At 48.4% G+C, this 24,815-nt stretch overlaps 1 protein-coding gene across 10 annotated transcripts in view; it reads left to right on the top strand.

Moving 5' to 3' along the window:
* The window catches only part of CASZ1 (castor zinc finger 1), a 199,410-nt gene that overhangs the window by 146,795 nt on the left and 27,800 nt on the right, over positions 1–24,815 (top strand). For all 10 annotated transcript variants that reach the window (XM_032131874.1, XM_032131870.1, XM_032131872.1 and 7 more), the window contains 6 exons: positions 4,046–4,612; positions 11,417–12,257; positions 15,019–15,087; positions 19,465–19,555; positions 21,614–21,778; positions 24,287–24,459. In XM_032131874.1, the coding sequence (XP_031987765.1) occupies positions 4,090–4,612; positions 11,417–12,257; positions 15,019–15,087; positions 19,465–19,555; positions 21,614–21,778; positions 24,287–24,459 (1,862 nt within the window). In that variant the 5' untranslated portion in view covers positions 4,046–4,089. The remainder of the gene's footprint in view (positions 1–4,045; positions 4,613–11,416; positions 12,258–15,018; positions 15,088–19,464; positions 19,556–21,613; positions 21,779–24,286; positions 24,460–24,815) is intronic.

Raw genomic sequence — 24,815 nt, forward strand, 5'->3', positions numbered from 1 at the left:
ATCGAGTTGCCACGGGAATGGGTACAGAGGGGGAAGAGCCCGTGTCTCCTCAAAGGGTGTGGAGAGGGGGAAAGAGGAGTAAACTCCCGGTGGCATTGTTTTCAGAGGAAGTGCTCAGTGTAAATAGAGCTTGTGGGAGAGTTTGTCCCGGGCAGAGATGAAAAGTCCGTGTGACAGGCTCAGGTTATAAATGGCTTCCTTAGATTGATGTGAAATCAAAACATTTCTATTTAGACGAAGAAAATTAAGGGGGATGTTTACTTAGCCTGGAATCTTTAAACAGTGATTTGGGGTGGGGAGCTCGACCTGGGGGGAGGGTGCCTCTGCCTGTCTTCAGGGGTCTGGCAGTCCTGACCTTGGGCAGATACGATCCCTCATCCAGCAGCTCAGCTTCTCTCCCTCTGCCCAAGAGGATGAAACACAGGTGCTCTGGTCCCCTCCAATCTGAGGGTCATCTTCAGCATTTCTCTGTAAGAAGGGTTTTCCTTCTGCTCGTGGACTTGACAGCATAAAAGAGAGGAACAGAAATGTTGCTAGAGGTAATGTCCCTCCCATCCCATAGACAAGAAAGTAAGGGAATGGAAAGATAATGTGTCCAGACTTGGAGAGAGGTGGTTGCAAGGTTGACAGGAGAAGCTGGGAGTTCTGATTTCCACCTATATTGGAATGGGTGAGATGTAGATGTGCAAGAGCCCTGGTATTTCAGAGCAAATCCCATTCCAGGAAGGTCTCTGGGAGGGTTAGTTTTATAGATCAGGGAAGTGGTATGTTTTCAGAACTTGCTTTATTTTTAGCTTAAACTTTAGGAAAAGATTCTCAGAATGTTAAAGAGAAAAATCCCAAGCACAAGGAGAAGGGAAAGGAAAGATGCCAAGGGACAGGACAGGAGCTGGGGGGCAGAAGCTGGGGAGGTAGAGGGGCAAAGCCAGGGTGTGTGAGATGGAAGGAGGCAGAACAGGAATGAAAGACAAGTTGCAGGCTCCCTGGAATTGCTGCATACGCAGCAAGTGCAGCCTCAGGAACGTCTGTTCCTCTTTTCCTTTGAATAAATATTTATATATTCATTTGCCAGCTGGTGCACACACTTGGCTGCTCACCTCCAGACCAGAATAATGGGACCTGCCTGTGGGGTATGCCCAGCCACTGCCCTGGAGGGATGTCTGCTGAGATAAGGAGATTGCCTAAATCTCCCAGCAGGCACCCCTCCGGAAAGGGAGCTACTCTTGAGTTACGGCAAGAAGAAGACAGACCCAGAATCCTCTGGGAGACCCTATGCAGATCCTTTGTAGCCCATTGGCCTTTACCCTCTGACACCCACCCCCTGTATCCCTATAAAGCTAGCCCCCTGCCCGTACGAGGGCAGAGAGATGCTCGTCCCTAGCTCCCCTTCGCCAGAGTATGGACCAATAAAGCTGCCTCGTGCAGAACAGCTACACAGGCCTCTCGTCTCTCTCCTTGGTCTGGCCTGGAGGCTGCCCTGCAGAGCTGAGCTGGAATCTCGAGCTGACAATCACTAAAGAGCTGACAGCCTCTGCACGGGCTCTCCAGCTAGCAGCCGAGGGAAGACACCGGGCCTCGGGAAGACGATCCTCCACGGGACCATCTCTCCAGACTGGTCATAGCTTCTTTGGTCAGAGCTACTGACCCCACACCATCTGCCATACCTGCCCTCCTGGCAGAGAGGGGTAGGGCAGTGAGGATTTAGGCTGCCGCATGTCTGCCTCCCAGTTATCTCCAGCTGCAAGCGGTGCTGATCTCACCAGTCACGCAGGGCTGGGTATCATGAGAACATGGTCAGGGAATCACCAGGCAGTGTTTGGGAGAGAGGCTGGTGATTCCATGCTGACCCAGTGCCCTGGCCCCGGGCAGGCACCACATGGAGGCTCCGTCCCAGCCACCTGCAGCCATCGGGGCTCTCCTGGCCCTTGGCCTGAGCCCGTAAGCATGAGCCATAGGTGTCCTGGCCAGGCTCCATGAGGAGCTCACAGCAGCCTCCTGAGATTCCCTCTGTGGTACTGGTTGCGCATAGGTTAAGCCTTCGCTTTGTGCCCTACATAGTGGGAATGCAATTGGAAGGGAAGGTGCCAGCAAATAGCGACTTGCAGCTTTATGGGCATCTGCCGGTGCCCATCTGCATGCGAGAGGGCTGCGGGCTTGTGTTGGGGAATGTGTGAAAGGGGAATGCGTGGAGGAAGGCACAGGAATGTATTTTGGGGAGATGGGACTTCTTAACCTGTACATGTAGGACTATGTTTACGGAGTGTGCCAGCGCATACACACAGCTCTTTGAACAGCTGTAATTTCTAGATGGGGAGGTACGTGTTTGGGAGCATCGTGTGCTTTCCCTTCGTGAAAGCATGATTGCACGTAGGTGGTAGTGCCGGGGGGTGTGTTTGGAAAGTGGAGGAGTACATTTTGCCTCCCTTTGTGTGGGGGGCTGATATATTTGTCGGGGGGTTATTTTTCTTGCAGTCCTTGACAGGGAAGCGTGTCTGAAGCTGTCAGGAGTTTACGCTAAGCAGCCACTCTCTGGCTGTTGGACAGCAGGTCTAAAGTTTCAGTGTGTTTGTATTGGGCTGTCATGTTACAGGATTAGGGGTTGTCATGGTGGCTTCTGGGTGCATTGTAGGGGGTCTGATTAATCTCACTGTGCTTCTGTGGAGCAGCACCTCTGTGCTGGTGACAGGGAGGTGTGGGCTGAGCTGCCACGAGGGACTCCTGTGCAGTGGAGGAACCTCATCATTTGAGGTCTGAAGACGTGGTCTGTTCGCTCTCCATGTGACTGGCCCCTCCTTCAACACAATGTAAAATCCAAGAGCCTATTTTGGAGGGAGCTTCACTTCCAGCAGTGTCCCCACAGTAACTCCTGTGGCATGTGTGACCAGCAAGTGTTTTATTGAGTGCTCTTCCTGAGCCCTGGAGTGCAGGGCAGGGTCTGCCTTGGCTCTGCTCTGGGGAAAGAGCCAGGCTGTGTGCTCGTGTCAGCCTTCCATCCTTTAACCCTGCTTAGTCTGGGCATCTCTCAGAGGAATCAAAAATAAATAAAGAAATGAGACAATGCAGCTGCTTTAGAATAATTTTTTTGCTTTTATTTGGGATTGAGCCTTGTTAATTGTTGGTGCAATAATTATGCAAGTGACTCTGATAGAGACCATTTAGCTCAAGATTCTCTGTGACCTTGAAGTTAAGACCTTACCTTCTTCCTCTCTCCCCCCACCTTCTCTCACCCCGCCTTTACTAGCTGTCACATATGAATAAACTACATTAAAATAACAAACTCACACTAATTAGCTGATTGTGCTGGGAAGTATGAGAGCAGAATTTCCTGTGTGCAAGAGCAAGCAGGCAAAGGGGCCTGATCAGCCAGTACCAGCCCACAGCTATTTTCTCCATACCACTGTGACACACCAGTCTAGTTCTGGTGCTCCAGCACACACACTTGCCAGGGCTCCTGTCCTCCCTACTGGTTCTTTCAGGTGCATGCTGGTTCTCTTCTCTGAGACTATGCACAGACTCTGTTAGGTGAATTCCTCACTGCCTGTAGGCTTGGGCTTGAGAAACTGTTGTCCCTGCTAGAGGTGCTTGGGTGCAGTTGCTGGCTGGTGTGGTTTTGGCACCCACTACATCTAGGATAGAGCTGGGGACCTAAAGTGGGTGGTGCTGCAGTCCGAAGGAGAGGGCAATCCGAACTTTTAACAAACTTGTATCCTGCCTCAGCCTGGAGCAAAGGTTGGTAGCATGCTCATCTGCCTGAGATGTTTGGGGCCTTTCAAGCCCAGTTCTGTCCCAGGGCAAGTAAGTGCCTCTTTCTTGTGGCCAGTGGAGTATTTTGGTCCCAGCAGGTTCAGAGGATGCTTCTCACTCAGCTCTTTTGGCTGGGCTTCCACTCAGAGCTTAGGAAGCACATAGTAGCTCCACCTTTCCAAGGATGGCACTGGCCACGCCTGAAAGCCCATTGGGTTGGCACCATCCTTTTGCTGTTTGGGTTTAAGTTGTCAGATCCCACTAATGCCCTTGCTTACTTCTTTCTCCTCTCTCTTCCCAGCTGAAAGAACTATATGCACTGACGCAGCCTCAGGAAAACCCACGATGGCTGCCAAGCGCAAAGGCGGCCTGAAGCTAAATGCCATCTGTGCCAAGCTGAGCCGCCAGGTCGTCTTCGACCACGGGGGAGCTGAGCAGGCACGTGCAGACAAGGGGCCACAGCAGGAGAGCAGCAACAAGGACCTGCCCCAGCCTGGGACCAAGGAGTTGGGGACAGAGTTTTCAGATGGACTCAGCCGTGTGCAGAAGATCGAGGAGGACAAAAGGAGGGAGGTGATTGAGAAGTGGGTGAACGGGGAGTACAATGAGGAGCCCTTGCTGGGGCGAGCAGAGGGCAAGGAATGTAAGGGCACCGAGAGCGCAGAGGTGCCCCCCGAAGGGGTTTACATGGTGCAGCCCAAGGGCTGCAGCGATGAGGAAGATAATGGGGACGAGGCAGACGCTCTGAGGGGCTCGCAGGATGGTAACTTCTTGGATGACAGGGATTCAGATGGGCCAGCGAAGGACGATGCCTACCGGTCCTCCAGTGGCGAACCAGGCTCCAAGCTGGGGGCAGGAACCACCTCAGGTAAGCCCTCTGTCCCCTCCACTTCCTGATGCGGGGCAGCTTCAGAATTACATTTTCTGTGTCCATGCCAGGTCCTGCAGCACTGAGAGCCCTGATCCTCTTGCAGAGGCCTGTCATTTTGCTCTTGAGACCATACAGAGTTTGCCTCTGGCTTAGCCTCCCATTCCCAAGAAGGGTGGTGTGAGGGTAGATGTGGCTGGATAGCTCCTTCCAGACCACAAGTCCCTGGGTAGTGCAAATCTCACCCTCCAGACTCCTTCACACCACTCAGATGGCCATAGCTGTGGTGGGTGCTGGTTTCCTGGTCTTGTATTCCCATGAAGGGGAAGAGAAGCAGAGACAGCTTTTGAGACAAATCCCAGGTGGATTCTGCAAGGTGTCCACACACAGGCTGGCTGGGTTATCTAACCACACTCATGGCCACACGGGGCACCTTGATTAGTGGTTACTGACCATGGAAGTCCCGGGACGGGCTGGGGGAGGGCCAGGAACTCTGGCAGGGCTGCCCCTTCCCCGGCTCCCAGGGCCTGATGCCGAGCCCTGACCTGTGGGACCTCAGGTGAACCGAGCATGGCCCAGGACAGGACAGCCCCACCTGCGGGGCCGGGCCGCACCTGGGCAGGATGGAAGCAGGCACTGGGATGAAGGTTCTGGAAGGAATGGCCACCGAGGTGTTCCTCCAGGGACTGGACTGGACCAGGGGGAGCCTGCGGGAGGATGCACCAAGCCAGGGCAAGGCTGGGATGGTCCCCAGAGAGCCCCTACAGAGCCACCCAACACCAAACATCGCCATTCCTTCTTGCTGCTTCATGGTCCCTCGGCCCAGTTGGAGGAGCTGAGGTGACGCTCGTGTCGTGGTGTTGCCTCCCCTCATGAGGGGCCCAGTCCTCGAGCTTTGCCCACCCTGAGCTCGGGATCGAGCTGGTGAAAATGCCCACTCCCAAACCTGTTTCCCCCACCATCTCGTGTGTTCTCCCTCCAGCTGTGTATTTCTTATTTTCAGATTGCTCCTGCTTTATTTTTGTGGTTCATTCAAAAGCTGAGTTCAACAAGAGATACTGGGGAAAGCCTAAGATGATTTTCTTACTCCCTTTCTGATACCCAGGTTTCCCCCAGATTGATTTGGGGGGGTGTATGAGTGCTAAGCCTTGATAAAAGCTTTGGGTGAATTGAATTCTCTCCATTAGGGCAGAGCAGCTCCCACCCCATTTGTCACTCAGCTGGGCTGGATCTGTAATTGAAAGATCTTCCCTTAATCTGCTCCACCTGCACACACCCCTCCCCTGATCTCAGCACTTTGTGAATCCATCAAACTTTCCTCCTTTTGTGTGTGCGCATGTTTTCCTCCTCCTGTTAATAATGCAGCTGAAACTCATCTCCGTCTGTCCGTTCCCCTTCTGGAGAGGCACATTCTCTAGTCTTCACGAGTTCAGTGGCAGCGCACATAATTATGCATATAAGATATAAACAGAGCTGTTTAATTATCCTTCGCCACATCAGTGACAGAGTAATTAACAAACATTGCAAGATCAATGAGGGAAAGTGTGACCTTCAGTTTCCTTTGATAGGAAAGCCCTTGTCGTTCCCAGACACAAGGTGATTGTGCCTGGACTCTTGTTTTAGTTTGTTTTAATTCACACCACTCCACCCACCCCACCATTTGCAGCTTTTATTTGCTATGAAAACTAAAAAGAGGGGAACTTAAATGTAAAAAAAATGTTACCAAACTGGGGAAAATGAAAAGGAGATGAGGTTTCTCGCTGGGGTAGGAGATTTCAGTAAAATACCTTTGCAGGGCTGTATTGTCAAAGGATTATGCAAAAATAGGAAACTGTTGGGGGGGGGAGGGGCTGAAGCTTCATTTATGTCTAAGGCAGGTAATGGCACATGAGGGGTCCAGTTTACATACTGAGCCATGTGGGACTTGACTTGCAAACAGACGTGCTGCCACGTCTTGAACGTCTGCTTCAAGAACCTTGTTATAAATGTCATTTGCAACATTTCCCTGAAAGCACAAGAAACATCCCTTGCTTTGGAAAGGACAAAGTTATTTTCCTTTACTTTTTCTGTCAGTGTTCAGGAAATTAATTTTCAGCTGTTCATCACCAAGTCCTAAACACCCTGGTTATTGGGTGTGAGCTAAATTTATTCCAGTGAGATTTGGAACCTCTTCTGTCAAAAAGGAGGGATTTTTTTGTAGGAGTTGAGGGGTAGCAGGAGTCAGATGAAAGGGGAGGAATACAGCTCTGCCCTCCCAGTCGAAGTGGCCTTGGGGGAGTCATCGCAGAAACCTTGATTTGAAGATTCTGAGCACCAGTTGCTCCCTGTGAGAACAGAGGGTACAGAGCTGACAGTGCTGAGCAGCATTTAAAACTAAGCCCATACTTTTATCAGCTAGAAACTTGTGTGGAAAACAGGAGCCACACAGAAAACCAAATCCTACATGTAACAGGCTTTCTTGGTCAGTGGGAAAAGAGATCCTAATTATATGGGGATGAGAAGGGTTCCTGCTTCACAGGTGTGTCCACATATTGTCCACTTTCTGGGGATTCAGCTACTGCCCATGCCTTCCACCAGCACCACGTGTGGTCTGTTGCCAAATCCTGGCCAGCTTTGTGTCCTTCCAGGCTGACAGTAAGGCTTGTTGTGCATCAGGCAGAAGTTCACAGAGACTCAGTCAATGCTATTCAATTCTCATGCTTTGAAATAAGATGGAGTTTCTTTTCAAGCCTCCCCTTGGAAGGGGAGGACTGAGGAGTCAGTGCTCAGTCTTGCCCTGTGTGCCTCCTCCCTGGTCCACCTGGGAAGCACATTTAAGAGTCACAAAGCTGGTGTGTGTCAGGAGATGGGTGTCAGAAGCTGATCTGATAGTGCAGATATGTTTCTTCATTCATTCAGGCACCCTCTCTTGCTCACTGACTGGCCCGTGCTTCTCTGTGCACATTTATATATAGCAACGAGATTTCTCAGTGCAGTCTCTGACACAGATCCCTTTCCACAATCGCTCACTGACGCACACATACCCAGGGAGATTTTCCTACACATGTTCTCTACTTTGTCTGTTACACAGTGGGCTAAAGTAGTCAGTAGGAGCTTCCCCCTGTACGAGCTTTCAGATCTGCCTTTCTTTTCTTAGCTTCTTGGCTAAGTCTCTTGGAATATTCATTGGCCCTGTTTTCAACCCAGGAGGGTTTTCTCTTCCTAATTTCCTGGGGAGATTCCACTTAGGAGAGTGTACATGCCAAGTGCCAGTTTCTTGTTCATCATGCTGTATCCCCAAGTCTATGAGTTTTCCCTCCCAAGCAGAATAAAGGACAGAGCCCTGTCTGGGATGTCCCATCCCCCAGTATTCAGACCTTGCACTCCATTTGGGCTGTTTTGCTTTTCCTTCCATATATAGTGTGCTGCTGCGGGCTATTTTTAGCACCTTTTTTGCTAGCTTCGGATCCTTTGTGATATGATAGCTGCTCTGAGACACACAGATCTCTGCTCTTTGGCAATGCCCACAAATGGAGAGTAGCGGCAAGGGGAGAGGGAGCCCTTTTATTATCACACAGGAAAGGAGAGGAAAATGCTGGGCAGGGAAGGGAGAGGAAAACACAGGGATAATGCTTCCTGTGGCTTCCAGGACTCCACACAGGGATGTGTTTCCCAGCTGTTGTCCTGCTTCATTTTTGTCTGTTTGTGGATACAAGGAGGGTTTTCTGTCGATTAGGTAATATTAATTACCTCTTCACCGTTGTCTGAAAGTGTATGCGAAGTGAGGTGACTGAGTCTCACACTATCCTTCTGGTGAGCCAGCTCCCTGCTGTAAGGTGCCTCCACTGGAGGAGCCTCTGACCTTCATGTTAGGTGCCTGAGCAATTAAGTGCAGGTTGTCTTAACTTCAGGGGATGTGCTGGGCTCATGCTGGGTTCATGCTGGATGAGTAGAGCTGCACTTCCTGGCAGTGAGCAGTGAGAACTGGCCAGGACTTTGTCTCAGATGTGGGTGAGGAAAGACTGAGCAGCACCGGCAAAGCTGTTGATCAGGGAAGGGTGTTGTGATCATCTGGAACCAAATCTGAGCAAAGGAAAAGCAGAATTCAAGATGGGTTTGGGGATTAAATCCATGACAATGAAACCTGAACTCCGACTTCACAAAGCTCGAAAGAAGTTCTGAACCACCCCCCACCCTTTCCTGTAGGCTTGGATTTTGCATCTAACTGTTTACACCAGTTGAGGCATAGCCACATGGTACCAAAGACTGGACTCATAGGCTTTCAGGGCAGTGGTTAAAGCTAGCAAAAATCACATTTAATAGTTTAATTTCATATCACATCCTCAATGTGGTATTCTTTTTCCCCTTGCAGCTTGACACAGGCTGGCTAGAGTTTTTCTGTGCAGTGCTTGGAAATCAGGGCATTATGAGGGAAGCTGGGGGTTGTTTTACAGGTCCAAAAAGAAAGGAAATGCAGAACAGGGAAAGCAGATTTAACAAAAACAGGAAATTGTTAGACCCAGTAGGGATTTCATGGGTTCATTCTTTTTTGTTGGGTCATACACTGAAATGGAAGTGGGGAAAAGAAAAAAAAAGAGGTGAAGAGGAGAACTGCTTTAAAGCAGAATGAAATTTTTTAATATGCTGTATGTGAAAGATAAAGTTGTCCTTCAGGCAAGTCTTGTTACTGGGACCCAGTGGGGAATGGTTCTGCATTTAACATCCTGTAAGATTTGTACCGGCCCATGAGGTTGTGCTGACACTACAGCAGCATTGCCACCCATTCTGTAACTAACGGGGTGTTTATTCTGGAGTCAGGCATCCCAAATCCCATGCAGAATGCTGGGCTTAAGTGCCTGGAACTGGAAGGTCATTTTGGGCTAAACCAGATCCCAGCAGGTGTGGCTTTGTCCTTCGCCTTGCAGGCTCCAGGTGTGTTCTTCACATTGCCTTCCCCCAGAACCCCGTACACAGGGAACCAGCGCAGCAGCACTTGTGCTGCAGTGAAACAGCTATTCCAGGCAATCCTGGAGCAGGAATGTGACCTTCATGGTCTTGCCCATTTAGTGCCCATCACAGGCAGTCTTTTCCTCCATAGAGTCCTGTGAAAACTGATTTGTGGGAGCTGATGGCTATTGAACTTCGACTGTGCTCATTGACAGGCTCTTGTGTGCGCGGAAATGCTCTCACGTACGTGCCTGCCTCTGCAAGTGGCATGACTGGCTGTCAGATCCCCCGCATCTGAGGGATCTTTTGGATCTGCTGACCTGTTCTGTGGCAGTGTCTCGGTGCCTTCCTTTTCCACTGTGTTTCAAGGCAGTGTTGCTTTGTTTGGAGCGGGACCCCATGCCCAGAACTTCCCTTCTGCTGCCAGTGTACCTCCTTGTGCTGGCTGCCTGGAAAGGAGTGTGCTTGCCCATTAAGCCAGAGCGAGTGTTTAGTAAAGATGACGAGGGAGGTTTGAAGGACTCCTGCACACAGTAAATCTTTGCTCTGCAGGAGAAAGCAAGAGGGAGAGGAGGAGGAGCGTTGTGTCAGACTGAAGCCTAAATGAGGCCAAGCCAGAACGTCAGAGCAGTCTTTATTTCCTCCTTTACACTGATATTGGGTGACCTCCAGGTGTGTGTTCTTCCCATCCTGGTGGCCTGTGAAACTGCCTGAGGGAGTAGGGGAGGGAAGAAGGGAGGGACAGACCCAAGGAAGGACAGCTTTTGCTTATTCTTCCTCCCTGTAATCAGGCTCTGTTAGACTAACCCCTTCCTGCCCCTTCCCCAACCCATGCTCCAGAGCACTGGCTTTCTCCCCCTCCTTGGAGCCCACATCAGGACAACAGCTTCCTCTCCTCAGTCCAAACCTTGATGGAGAAAAGGCTGTTCCTTACCTGTTTTTCGCCTGTGTGGACTTTCCCCTTTCCCGGTGTTACTGGAAGCTGTCCCTGGCTCCTTGGGAGGCTGCCTGTAAGTTTCCACAGCATTCACTGGACTGTGGCCCTTTTCCGCATGGCGAGTAGTAGCTGTCCAGTCATAGGGATGGAGAAGGAAGAGAGCAAACTGAGTGAACCCTTACAGAATTGACAGGGAAGGGAAGGACTGCAACAGTGATGGGGAGCTGTCCTGTCTTTGTCTTGCCTTCTCCACTCTTTCCCCTACTCCTCATTGCCAAGTTTCTCATGCAGACAGCCTTTGCTGCTCTTCCCCTGCCTTGATTCATCTCTACCTCTGCTGCTCTCCTCCTCCCTGCACTATTCTGTTCTGCCCTCCTCCTGCTCTACCCCATACATTGCCTTGCCCGTCTCCCTTTACCCATTTCAGACTATGCTGTCCTGCCTGCTCTCAGCCTTGCTTGCTCTTCACCAACACACGTAGCATTTTTGCGTGGGTTTTCCCTCTTACACATGCTGCCATCTATCCTCTGTGCATCTCCTTCCATATATAAACATACACAAGGACAGATCTGTACAAACCTCGGCGTATTGGCATTGGTCTCACTTCCAGTAAAATTACTTTTTCTTCATATTAGACCAAGGCAAGAGTGCAGAGACATTTATGAAACTTTGTTTAATGTACTGAAAAGCCATCGGCTAGAACATTTAGGAAATTGATTTTCCTGGCATTGATGAACTCTTTTTATTTTACCCCAGTATTAATTACTTTTTTTTTTAAACAAATTAATTTAAGAGTCATAAAACCTAACAAGTGAGCCAAACGTCAGTAGATCATGTTCCCCTCTCCCCTTCCTCCCCCCGCCCCCCTGCTTCTAGTGCTGGTATGGGAGGAGAAAAAAAATCAGTGCCTTGTGTGACTCTCTGCTCTGGTTTCTCTGCAGGGGAAGCTTCATCACTGCGGGATTACGCCGCCACCACCATGAACGAGTTCCTGGGCATGTTCGGCTACGACGACCAGAACATGCGGGATGAGCTGGCCCGCAAGATCAGCTTCGACAAGCTGAACGCTGCTACCTCAGAGGCCACTGCAACTGTTGCCTCTCTCCCCGGCGAAGATGCCATGAGCAAACGAGCCCGCTTCTCCAAGTACGAGGAGTACATCCGCAAACTGAAAGCTGGAGAGCAACTCTCATGGCCCATGCACTTGGCCAAATCTGAGGAGCTGGGCTCCAAGCTGGGCAAAGAACCTTCCTCAGTGCTGGCACAGCCCATTCGGGTGCCAGGTCCAGACGCCTCCATGCTGACGGAGACCAAAGCCACTATCCTGCCACTGCCCTCTCCCAGCAGTTCTCAGATGCAGGGCCTGATGTCACGGGCCTCCAAATATGACTTCTTCATTCAAAAGCTGAAGACGGGTGAGAGCATCAGGCCACAAAATGGCAACACTTACAAGAAGGCCTCCAAGTATGACCTAGAAAACGTCAAGTACTTGCACCTTTTCAAGCCTGGGGAGGGAAACCCAGATATGGGAGGAGCCATTGCCTTCAAGACAGGCAAGGTAGGCCGGCCTTCCAAGTACGATGTGAGGAACATTCAGAAGCTTACTCCAGTAAAAGCTCCAGTCCCCAGCCTGGCCCCTGCTTCCCTCACCAGTACCCCCAGCAGCACCCCTGTGGCCGGGCCAGAGCAGTCCATCTCATTGCCGTTCAACACTCCTGAGTACCTGAAATCAACTTTCTCCAAGACGGACTCCATCACAACTGGAACAGTCTCTACAGTAAAGTAAGTGTCCTCCCACTTTTCTTGTCTTTGTATTAGTGGGGGATCATACCAGAAGTCTGTGTGTGGTTCAGTGGGAAATCCAAGTTCTTGCGGTGATAAATACTGCACTGTTCATGGGACGGTTCTCTTTGCTCTCTGTTGAAGTGTCTGCTCCTCTTTTACACCTTAATCTCTGTTTATCTGATCTGCACTAAGGCTGTGACCTGCCATCAGCAGTCATAGCCGTGAATCTGGAGTTCAGTAGCTCCTGAGTTCATATGTTAAAATGAAAGAGGAGGGAACGTGGGGCTGTCAGCACTCTTAAGGTCAAGGCTGGAACAACTTTATTTTCTTCTCCCTCTGGTTTCCCAGGCATCTGGATGTATATGTAGGAGAACCTGATTCTTGTTTCCATTTAACTCAAAGGCATGACTCTTCTGACTTTACTATTAGCAAGAGGGGGCTTTTTGTTTGTCCCAGAACTCAGAGGATGTTTTGGTGCCTAATTCCCATCAATTTCCGTAGGAGTTAGGCATATACCTACTTCTGTGGGGCCAGGCCTGTGTCTTCTCAATTTGCTTGCACAAACAGAGGTGATTCAATTACCCCTCAGACTGGGCAAACTCATTAGCCCAATTACCACTAATAGCCTCCTGCACATGCATTGCCAGCAGTCTCTGCAGTGATGCCATTGACTGAATGGAGGTATCTGAAGGCCTTGCCAAACCTTGGATTACTTTTTAATGTGACTTCCAGAGGTGGGAGCTGTAGAAGAGATACATGTGTATGTCAGGCTGCAGCAGGGAGGAGGGGAGAGACTTCTTTGCTTTCATGTCATGGTTTGGATTTACTTGTTTCTCTCTGTGAACCTGGGGCTGTTGTGCGGTGTGAATCCCATGGGGTCATTTCTAGTAAGTCCAGGGCCTTCTGTCCTGCCCTCTGTGCCATCATACCTACCCTACTGCTTGGTCCTCTGGTGCAGAAAAAGGCTGTTTTGTGTTTGGTATGTGGACCTAGGACACCCTGGGCTAAATCCTTGCTTGAATGCTCTTTGCAGTCCCAGCAAAGTCTGCATCACCCATTTTCCCTGTTTCCCCACATGGAAGGCAGAGCCATGTAATGGTACCTGTCTTCCACGTGAAATGGTTGTTTATCAACTGCCTGCAGACAAACTGAGAGCTCCATGGGAAAGGGCAGAGTATTATTAACATCTGCATCTGCTCAGGATGTTCAGGGTCTGCTCGGGGTCCTGCTCAGAATGAACCTGTACGTGCCCCAGATGACAGGCAGGGACTCGTATTACTTAAAAACACAGTGTTGTAAATACTCCTGTAGACTCAGTGCCTTGTTGTGATGGGTGACTTGGTCCGAGACTCTGTGCCCAAAGTGTCTTCAGAACACTCACCTGCCTGGGGTTCACTCGCCATCGTAGAGCTGTGCCTGAAGGCACAAGCGAGATAAGCAGGCCTTATATCTGCTGTGGTGTTGCACTGGGATCCCAGTTTGCTTTCCTTTCTCTTGCATATTTCCTGCCTCTTGCCAGATGTGGGTTTGCCAGCACAATGGTGATCCTTCCTCTGGCCACAGGACTTCCTCAACCAGGGCATCATGGAATGGAGGATGACCAGGACCTTCAACCTGGCACTTCCCATGTCCTGATCACACACTGCAGTACAGAATGGGCTCTGGTCCCTTCTCCTTCAGTCTACTCACTCGATACAGGCTTCCATGGTAAAAGACAGCAGCCCGTTAATTGTGCTGGTGAAGGAAGTGCTGACTGCAGTATCTGGGCCGTGGCTTCCCATTCCCAGTCCCCACTAGGTTCAATAACCTGACAGGAATTACCCTTCACTCCCACACATCTGCACATACACCCTTGCCATGGGTTTAAACTTTCTTACATCAAGTGCCATTAACCTGCCCTGGTCTACCTTCAAGTGAACTCTGTGCAAAAGTGTCCTTGTTTAAACCGGGGTGCAGAGCTGTCAGGAGGAGGAGTGGAGGTTGGGCACAGACAAAGAACACAAAGAAGATGGTGTGCAGCCTGTCTGGGGATGCATTGGGGTGGCCCTATCTCTTGGGTAGGCTGGAGTCTGGCCCTGCATCTCATTTTCCCTCTTCCTGAACTCACTCAGGATGTTATTTTTGTCTGCTTCCTAATGATGTAAAATAATCCAGGCTTATCCCCAGGTTGGGGTGTTTTTCTCATTGATTAAAATACATAATCTGTCTGTTGGAGTTTTGGGGTATCTGTGAAACAAAGAGGCATTTGAAGCCCCATCCAGGGGCTGGAGCCACTGTTCCAGTGCAGCTGGCCACAGGGAAATGGGCAGTAGCTCACAACGTGGCTGGCACAGAGACTCTTCTCCTGCAGCTGAGCCAGGGGCAGAGCTTCCGTGCATACAAGGGCAGCACTGCCAGGTGACTCAGAGAGGTGTTTGTTTGCAAACAACTTTTTTGTTTACTTTTTTGTATAGGCGTTTTTATTTTTTTCTGTAGAAACAGGTTTTGTGGTTGGTCTCAGTTTCTCCTACAAGCTGCTCTGAATCCTGCAAAGAGGAAACATGCAGGAAGGGTGGTAGGCAGCCTGTATATTTCCCTAGGAAAAGAAGGTATGGGATTTGAAGAGCAAAGGGGAGGGAATTTAAACTTACGGGTGTCTTTGCTGGTGCCCTTCCCTGGGCCCTCTCTCCTGATCTGTCAGCAGTGTGTGAGAGAAACAAGAAGTGTATGCTGTGCCCTGTTCCTGTTAACCAGCTCTGCCCTGTGTGTCTCTCATTAGGAATGGATTACCCACTGACAAACCAGCCGTCAGCGAAGACGTAAATATTTACCAGAAGTATATTGCCAGGTAGGCAAAACTTTTGACTTTTCTGGAGAGAGGGCTGGGAGTAAGAAGGTGGAGTGGTGGTGGGAGAGACGAGGTCTCGTCTGGATCAAGTGTTTAAACCAGACTTTGGCACTTCCATTTCCCATGGCATCTGTACTTGCTCTGTCCCCCTGCTTGGGAGAGCAGTAGCTGTGAGAGGTATACAGTCACGCCAAGAACATGCTTAGCTCCCTGGAGTTGTTAGACTTTGTGACAGATAGTGGAAAAATGCTTCACTGAAGAAGCCCAGGATTTAAATGGGAGTTCTGCCTCTTGACTGTTGTTTTTTCTGTCCACTGCCTTTTTCCTCTACCATGTCCGGTGTCTGCAGGAGGCAAGCAGAGAATATCTCACATCTGAGAATCTAGGCTGGAGAAATTCACAAGTGACTGGAGTTCAGGCAGCTCTTGGCATCAACATGGGATGTTTTATCCTAGAAAATTTTTGCAGCTCATTTGTCTGAGAAACCCTCACTGAATCAGGTGCAGAGTAGGGCACCTTATCACAGCTGTGGGCATGCTTAGGTCAGGACAGCGATGCTGAGAGGGAGCCCAAGGCTGTTGGGGTGGGACGGAGTGAGTAATGCCACAAGAGCCGGAGGGACAGAGGAGATGATTGCATACCACCTGCCTGGCTAAGAGCTCATGGTATAAAGAAAGGGTCCATCAGGCTTTGCCCCCAGCCAGTTGAATCCTCCATCTGTACTGTGAGAAAGCTCCCAACAAAAGCCCCTTGTATCCAGTCAGACACGAGGCAGGGAAGCAAGCAAACACTTCTCTCCAGGGAAAGAACTAGAGGGTTTGCTCCCACCAGCATTTGGGCACTTATTAATGAGAGGGGAAGGGAATGTGCACTGTGCTTTCCCACCTTACCAGAGCCCACAGGGAGTCTCCTTGTGGGAGACAATCAGCTGCTAGGAAGGTGAAGGGAACATTTTGGCAGGGAAAAAGAGTGGGAATGGCACTCTCCTAGCTCAAGAGTGGAACGAGAGGTGACTCAATTTCCTCCCTTTTGCACAAATCGCAGATGTAGGAGAAGGAGGCAGAAGACCCCATGGGAAGAGAGGACAGTTGCACCACCACAGGCAGCTCCTCAAGCAGCAATGCCTCAAGTGCATGTGGAAATCCACTGCCTCGGGGGAGAGTACAGTAGTAGAGTGTATAGAATATAGGAAGGAGAGCAGGGGTTTAAACCACTCTCTGCATGGGGCAGAAGGAGCAGCATCCTTTTGTTTCTGAGATTGCAGGAATTGCAGGGGCTGCAGTGGGAGAGGAGGTAGCACCTTTCTGTCCCGCATTCCCCTCTCAAGAAGAGAACTGTGTAAACACGTCAGCCACATCCACTGCTTGCAGAGCTCTGCAAGCCCCTTCCCCTGGGTCAGGCAGGTAGCTGAGGGAGGTTTGTGAACTACCTCAGGGACACCACATCCTGCTTAAAAGGCTCCGCAAGCCACCCGTTGGCAGCACAGCCATTTCCCTTCAATTTACACACATTTTTAAAAACAGTTTAAAGCCTTAAAATCAAGGGGTGGGGGGAGAAGAGACACAACACTCTTATGTCTGTACTGCATAATTAGCTTAATGAGTTTGCCAAAGCCACTGCCAAAAGCTGCCCAGGGATAATCCATTCTCTCACACAACAAAACAAAACCTCTTACTTAGCTAGTTTGGGTTGGGTTGTTTTTCCCCCTCCTCCTCCGTGTATATTTATAATAAAAAAAAAAAGACCACAGAAAAAATTATTATTATTATTATTAGTGCCTCAGCAGATGGTGCTTCTGGCAGCACTTGCTTAAATATTTATTTCTGTGTGAGTTTCCTCCCCCCCTTGTAATTGGGGTGGGTTTTTTTTTTTTCTTCTTTCACATCATCGTTACAGAGTAATGAGTCTGTAAACACTCTCTAAGCATGCTGACTTCTTTATTTATTATTTTTATTATTATTTATTTATCAACTCTTGCCAGATCAAGACTAGTTCTTTCTGGCCGAAAAAAAGAAAGTGAACCGATTAATGTAAAGGAAGAGGGAGTGGGTTGTTCTTGTGCAAATGAATCTATGTGTCTGTATTGACAATTTAGGGGTTTGGATTTGTATATCAGTGTGTCTGTGAGTTTCCTTGTTTCAGGTGTGTGTGTTTCTGTCTGTTCACGTGCATGGAAATTGTGGGTACGTTCATGTAAATTCAAGGGGGTGTTGATGTACTGTAGAGTCTGTGCATGTAAATGTGCGCGTGTGTATGCGTGTAAGTAAATGTGTGGTGTGTAAGCTTTCCTGTTATGAAAAACCTAAACAGATGCTGTGCTTTAAAAATTAATAGCTTTGAACTGTTTCAAGTGTCAGAAGAAACACAGGATAATATAACCCTTTAGAAGCCCAACCTTGCACACTGAAGGAGCAGAACTTCCCCTTTGTGCTGGGTTTGCCACTTTGCTCCTTCCCCCAGCACATGGTTTGGTGGAACACTTGTCTGTCCCTTCCTGTGCTGCAGACACCACACAAACCTTTCCATGGCACATGGAAAGGAGGGTAGGAGTTGGAAGTGCTGGAGTGCTTGTTTAGCTGTTGTTTTTAAAACTGAGCCCATGTGTTATTCCTGCTAGGATGCTTCAAGTAACTCATCTCCTGGAGTCTGATCTCTTTGGTGTCTGGCCCTTCTTTTACTCGAGTTGGTATCTCTAATCATTTTGCAGCCTCATTTTGGATAATATTTTCAACTGCTTTGTATTTGTCAGCAAGGTCTATATCTTCCTCTTCTCTCTGCCTGGTCTGCACCACACAGTTCTCAGCCCTGCACAGCCCTTTGCTCTTTCTTCCCTATCACACCAGTGGAATAGAGAGGAAGCTTCGCACAGGGCAGTTTCTTTCCTCGAAGAGCTGCTGGTGGTGCTGCTGACGTAAAGCCCTGGACTAGCAGGACCAGTTGGTTACATGTGCTGTGGAGCCACATGTCCCTGCTCAGTGTCACGGTGGCTCTGGCAGCTGCCCTGGACAAGCCTAGCAGTTGCCCAGGCGTTGAGCAGGAATCTCTTCCTCTGCTCTCAGTTCCACACCTTTGTTTGTGCAGCCAGCCCTGCTGTTTGCCTTGTGGTTTGTTTCTTCTCTGCTGCTGAGGTTTGTTCCAGTTTCTCAATCACCTGTTCTGACGTGATCCTGATTTCCTGCAGTATTTCTTCTCCTTCCCCAGGGAAAGGCATGTCTGCTCCTGGCATCTGTCCCTGTCTCCCTTTGTGAATGCTGAGGCAAAGAAGTCATTTAATTTTTTAGCAATGTCTATCTTTTCTGTCAATTAAGTCCCCTTTCCATCTCCTAAAGGCCCTGCTGTCTCCACAGTTGACCTCCTCTTCCTTACTGTGCTTCAGAAATGGCTTATTTAGTATTGCTTTTCATCCAGACCTTTTCTGTCCTGTAGCCTCACGTTACCTCACCTTACAATGATCCATAATCTTCCCTGCTCCTGCCCCTGCCCCTGCCCCATTCCTCGATTGCCCCAGGACACCCTCACTCCTCTCATTTTCCTTTTTTATCTGTTGCCCTTCCTCATTTCTTTCCCATGCCCTTTATCATATGCACTCCTGCTGTGTTTAGCACTTAAGTGACGTGAGGAACCTTTGAGGAACCTTTGAGCAGATGGTACTTTATCTTTGAATGTTTCCCCTCTGAGTCCCTTTCTCTCCACTGCTTTTCCCTTTCAGGCTCTTCTAGGGTCCTTTAGAGTATACACGAGGGAGTTCATTGCACTGATTACCCCATTACTAGATCATCCCCTTGTGCCAGTTCCTGGTGTGTCTGTCAGTCAGTAAATTCTGCATACTGACTGTATGTAGGTATTACATGGCATTTCTGTCTTTCTGGTGTTTTTTGCCACCCTGTATGTCAGGAGTTTTCAAATTTGCTATGCGCAACTTTTCTGATGTCCTAGTAGATGGGCTTACACTTAAAATTTAGAATCCTTATTTGCCCAACATGTATGTGTCTCCTTCTGTCATGGGAGGTTTCTGAAACTTGCTGCTGTGGTATCTAAACTCTGTTCTAGAACTGTGTGGTGTTTAGTTCAAGGAACCCTCCTTCCTTCTGCTTCCCCAAGTAAACAACTTAGATAACAGAGACAAATTTCAAGGGGAAAGACAGATTAGGGATGTACAAGACCTGAGTGATCCGGCTCAAGAAGCACCTTTAAATAGTGCCAAATAAGCAAGGGAAGGCAAGAGGGTCACCATCCTTGGAGGGGATAACGGAGGTGGGGTTTAATTCCATAAACGTGTGAGTTGAAGGCAGGAACAGCACTTAGTTCATTTGTACCTTGCTTACAGGCACTGCTGCCAGGACAGTGGTTTATTCTCTCTCCCTCTCCTGTTTGCAGGTTCTCTGGCAGTCAGCACTGTGGACACATACACTGCGCGTACCAGTACAGAGAACATTACCACTGCCTTGACCCAGAGTGCAACTACCAGGTAGAGCAATGCCCAAAACTTACCAGCACGAGCATACAGGGGTGAACGTGTGTCCTCCTGTGCTTTCCTCCCACATGCATGCACATGCCTTTTCAGTTTGCTGCTCTGAAAGAGGACAAGATATGTTCTGAATTTAACGCAACTTTATTTTGCTCCCATTTAACTCAATCTAATACCATTTAACCAAACTCAGACCGCTACAACGAGGAGCCAAATATAGATCAGCTCAAGTCAGTGGGAACTACTCCACATTTGTATCAGTGAAACACCAAGAGCGTAAATCGTGCTGCGTTACAAACTGTGCCTGAAACTAGGGAATGCTGATCTGTTAGTCTGTCTCTTTCCCTCCTGCTGCCTGAGTGACTTTGTAGCAGCAGTATCTGCAACAAAACACCCAGTAAGACCAGCAGCAGTGCGGGATTTGTGGGGAAGGCGCGGGGGTAGGAGCAATGCTGTAATTGCTGGGAGGATTGCCAGGGCATCCACGTCAAGCCAGCAGGTCACGTGCTGTGTTTGTTTACCCTTACCCAGGTCCGGGAGTTTGACGCTGGCATTTCTGTGGTCAGGCTGATGGCGTGAGCGGGAATCCCAGAGTTTGCCTCTGCCGTGCACCAGACACAACTTCAGCCCTGCCCTAGGAGACCTTTTGGTCTCACGGGATGAGTCTGGCCACAGCAGAGGAAGTTGATCTGGAGCTGCTGGGCTTGGCTGTGGGTTTCTATTGATCAAAGGAGAGTTTCTGTCCGGGATGCACGTACTGGTCCTTCTAGCCCAGCATCGAGTAATCAAGATGAGTCTATCCCAACTGTGACACGGATATCCCTGCACCAGAAAGAGAGAAACACAAAGGATGGAAAAACAGAAAAACCTATTATTGTGATTGGCCTCATGATTATTTCCTGAGGAGTCTGGAAGCTACTTGCAAAGGAGCTGTCTGGTCTCGCAGGGAATAAGGATTTAGGCTGCTTTTTAAAATGCAAATTATTTTATGGCTGAGATATATTTTAGAATAAGTAACGCTCTGTAATAAGTGGGCACAAATTAACAATGATTGGCAATAGCAATCCTGTATGTATGCCCTGGGAAATCATACCTCCAGCCTCCAAGGGATTTCTGTTGAAATCTATATCCATATATTCCTGTGCCAATACCAACAAGATTGATCAGGATTGATATTATAGGAGGAAAGAGTGGAAGCGACAATCATTTGTTTCCTATGAGGCAGACTAGAAAAGTTGTTAAACATTAGAATACAGGCCTTTTCAATTACTGCTCAAAATAAATGGATATTGATTTCTTTTTTTAAAAATCAGATTTACTTTCTCACCTTCAGTGGTAAATATTGATGTCTGTGGGAAATAGAAATAAAAAGCTTCATTTTAAAGGCACTTAGCCTGCTCTGACAGTGGGGTACCCCTTCGTTGCTTCAAGCAGGTAGAGGATGAAAAGGATACTCTGGTCATACAGATTTAGCTCTGAGCTCTATTTTCTTCTGTAGAAAAGTATCTTTCTCTGTGACTTCAAGAAGGTTTTGTGTCCCTGTTTTCCTAATAAAACCATCCTACCTTCTAGGGGACGCAAGAGACTTAGAACGGGAAGACAGTGTAAAAAAACAAAGGGTTTTTCCCAGTTTCTAGTCCAACACGAATGTGGCAGCCAGTGTCTTGCTAACCACTACAGTGAGTGACTTGGAAGCTTGGATTACTTGTTTGTAGGCTGTTCGGTTCACTGGTTTGCTTTCTAACTATAGCACTTCTTGAGATAGTAGCAGCTAAAATTATGTTGGAAGAACTGCAGTCTTAAAGCTGCAGGGAGCAGATTCTGGGCATCACCCCAGTGTCATGTTTACTCTAGAACTTTTCATGTGTATTTACTTTCCCTTTACCAAGAAGATACATGCACACAATTCCTCTTTAGTCTTGGGGTGATTACTGCCAAGCTTTCAACTCCTGGTCCCATAAGTTTGTTAACAACAACAAAAGACACCCACCCTGCCCCCAGGATTACTCACCCACTGGCATCACGTGTGTCTCACTGTCTGTCTCTGTATCTCTGCAGAGATTCACTAGTAAACAGGATGTGATTCGGCATTACAACATGCACAAGAAACGTGATAACTCCCTGCAGCATGGCTTCATGCGCTTCAGCCCCCTGGACGACTGCAGCGTGTACTACCACGGCTGCCACCTGAACGGGAAGAGCACTCACTACCACTGCATGCAGGTAACAGCAGCCCAGGAGCCTCTGTGTGAGCCAGGTCCTTTCTGGGGTGGTCTGGCAGGATTCGTGAGGTCTGGCCACCCAGCGCTCCCTTGTCAGAGAGCATTGGGCTGTCCTAAGGGACGGCAGAGGGACGACATTCATAGCCTGTCTTGCTCACTTCTGATGCAGGAACCTTGTTGACAAGTCTATGCCCTGTCCTTACTGCACTTGTCCTGCCAAGTGTTGGGAATGGCAAAGGCACACCCCATTCTCAGTTTTTAGAAGCCTTGTCCATGCAGTGAGGCAAAGCAGGTCTCAGGGTTTTCTCACAGTCTTGGACTTGCTCAAGTAAGTCCCATTCTCAGAGACTCAGAGACTTCTTTAATGCCACCGCACTGTCTCTACTCAAATCTAATCTTTCTCTCCCTTGAAACTAGACTTTCTTGTGGCACATCTGCCCTTTAGCACTGGGTTAATTTCCTCCATAATCAATTTCTAAAGTAATTAAACCTTAATGTCACATATCTACACTTAGCACCCCTGGTTCTCCATGTCCTTCGCCAGTGGCACTCGTGTGTGGTGTAGGCTGGCCATGTTTCAGGGGCAGCCAAGCAGCTGGAGCTGCTGCACAGATGTCATTGTGATGCCTTTACTGTTTTAGACATGAACACGCCACATTGTTTGGGTCTTACCCTGATCATTCCTCAGGTTCAAGGGTTTGACGTGTACTTGTTTTGGTAGAATTGTGGCCTAAACCATTGCCCTGAGAAGGTGCTGCAGTTACAAACAGAGTGATCAGCCAAGCCTTGGTGACAGATTTTCTGGTCTGAAAAGTCAGGCTCACTTCCTGACCTGTCCCAGCAGTTCAAAGCCCCAGTTAAAGTCACAAGGCCTTAATCACATGCTTAAATGCTTTGCTAGGATAGACTTCAGCGTATGTTTAACTTGAAGTCAGGTAAGCTTTCTGAAGTCAATGGGGCTTAAGCACATACTTAAATGTTAGGCATGCACTCAAGTTCTGTCCTGAATAGGGGCTGGTTGAAGCATGTGCTTACACCATTTGATAAATTGGGAACTTCACGTGTCTTTCTCTCAAGGACATTTTCTGTTACGCTTCCATAATATTGGTTGTTTAGTTTCTTCAGTTGAGCAGGGTGGGATTTGTTTGATTTTTTTAGAGTACGAGGAGTGTTTCACAGCTTTAAGTCACTCCGAGTTCAAATAGAGACCCTCGCTTACACAACTATATATGGCTAATTCCATCCTGTGCCCACCGTCTCCCAGTAAAGTAATGCCCATGTAAGCAGTGTCTTACAGGAAAGGTGTCAGAATATAAACTCCCAATTAAAGAAAATACTGCTTAAATGGCAGAATTTGTGCCGTCCGTCACATGGGGGTTTTTTTCTTTATGTCCATAATTGGTGTGGATAAAATTCAGTTAGTTGTTTATATAAACTGACATTTTTTTAGGCTTTCGCACCAAGAGCTGCATTGCAAATTATTCCTAAGGACGCTTTTGTTTAATTCTTTTTTTTAATGCCATGCAGGGCCTGTCTTTTTTCAAGGTGTCAGTGTGGAGAGAGAGAGGCTCTTTTATATTGGAAATAGCTGGAGATCCTTTTTATTTTTTTCCTTGGGTATTTGTCATGGGTTTTGTTATTGCCTGTTTGAATCAACCTGGGCTGAACTAAGGGGTGGTGTTTTCCTTCTCTTCATTTCTGAGATGGTGCAGGCATTGGCACATGTTGTGCTAGAAGAAAAGAAAAAAATCCTCCCTCAGCAGGGCTGAGGACGTTTTCAGATTCCAGTGGGTTTTTACTCAATATGGCAAAGTTGCCCCGCTTTACCCAGAGGAAAGCAGGTTTTCAGCATTCCATCCTCGTCACACCATTCTCATTCGCTGCACCAGTTTAAAATTATTGAAGTAGGAGTCTTGAACAGTGACAGGGAAAAAAAGTCACCAGTTTGCTAAAATCAGCTGAACATGGGGTTTAAGGTTTGCTAGAATGAAACTGTTTATTACAAGCTCAAAGGATCGGTTGGCCTCATGTTGCACCAGCATGCCTTACCTCCCAGAAGGACTAAAGAAGTAAATAACTTATTCCCACTCAATTTTGTATTCCCTAAATAGATGAAATCCTACTTTGTTCTGTGTCACTCCAAGATAACAAAAAGCAACAGCATTTGTTAGTGTTCTGCTCTCTTTAAGAGCAGGAACCCTACTAACTGCTTCCCCAAGCAGGCATGATTATCTTGAGCTGGTGTTTTATCCCTCTGATCCTCCCTTTTTTTCTTGCTGTTTCATGCCCGGAGAGTTGGTTTGGGTTAGGTTTTTGTTTCTTTCCACAACTGCTCTATGCTCTATCAGTCTTTAGATTGGGAATTAAAGTGATGACTTAAAACCCCTAGGAGAAGCACACAAATGGAACTATTAAATATACGTGTGCTGCTCATGTATTTATTGCTGCTGGTAATAATGTCAGGCTGTTAAAGTGCTATGCTGATGACTCCTCTTTGGGCCTGGGGTAGGTGGGTTGTAACAAGGTCTATACAAGCACCTCTGATGTGATGACCCATGAGAACTTTCACAAGAAGAACACGCAGCTCATCAACGACGGGTTCCAGCGGTTCCGTGCCACGGAGGACTGCGGCACTGTGGAATGCCAGTTCTACGGGCAGAAAACCACTCACTTCCATTGCAGGTGAGACAGCAGGGAAGGAGAGGAGTCCTGCCTCAGAGCTGTGTGGTCTGTTTGCCTCCTTCTGCCAAGTCATAATTTCAGGAGTATGCACAGGGACTTGATTTGCCCTGCTGTGACCTTCTCAGTACTGCTCCTGAGAGGGCTCATATACTAGGGCAGACATGATTTCCAGGATCATACCACAGACCACTCTGAAGGCAGGAGTATGATCTGAGGAGACGATACCCACTAGAAAATAGAGCCTAGAATCATTTGGGAAAGAGATCACAGTGCTCTTCAGAGCGCAACTGAAGTAGGCCATTAATACACTGCTAATGGCACTTCCATGGTAGGGTTCTCTCCAGCCAGCTGATCCC

Source organism: Corvus moneduloides, chromosome 22, assembly GCF_009650955.1.
Source record: "Corvus moneduloides isolate bCorMon1 chromosome 22, bCorMon1.pri, whole genome shotgun sequence".
Classification (NCBI taxonomy): Eukaryota; Metazoa; Chordata; class Aves; order Passeriformes; family Corvidae; genus Corvus; species Corvus moneduloides.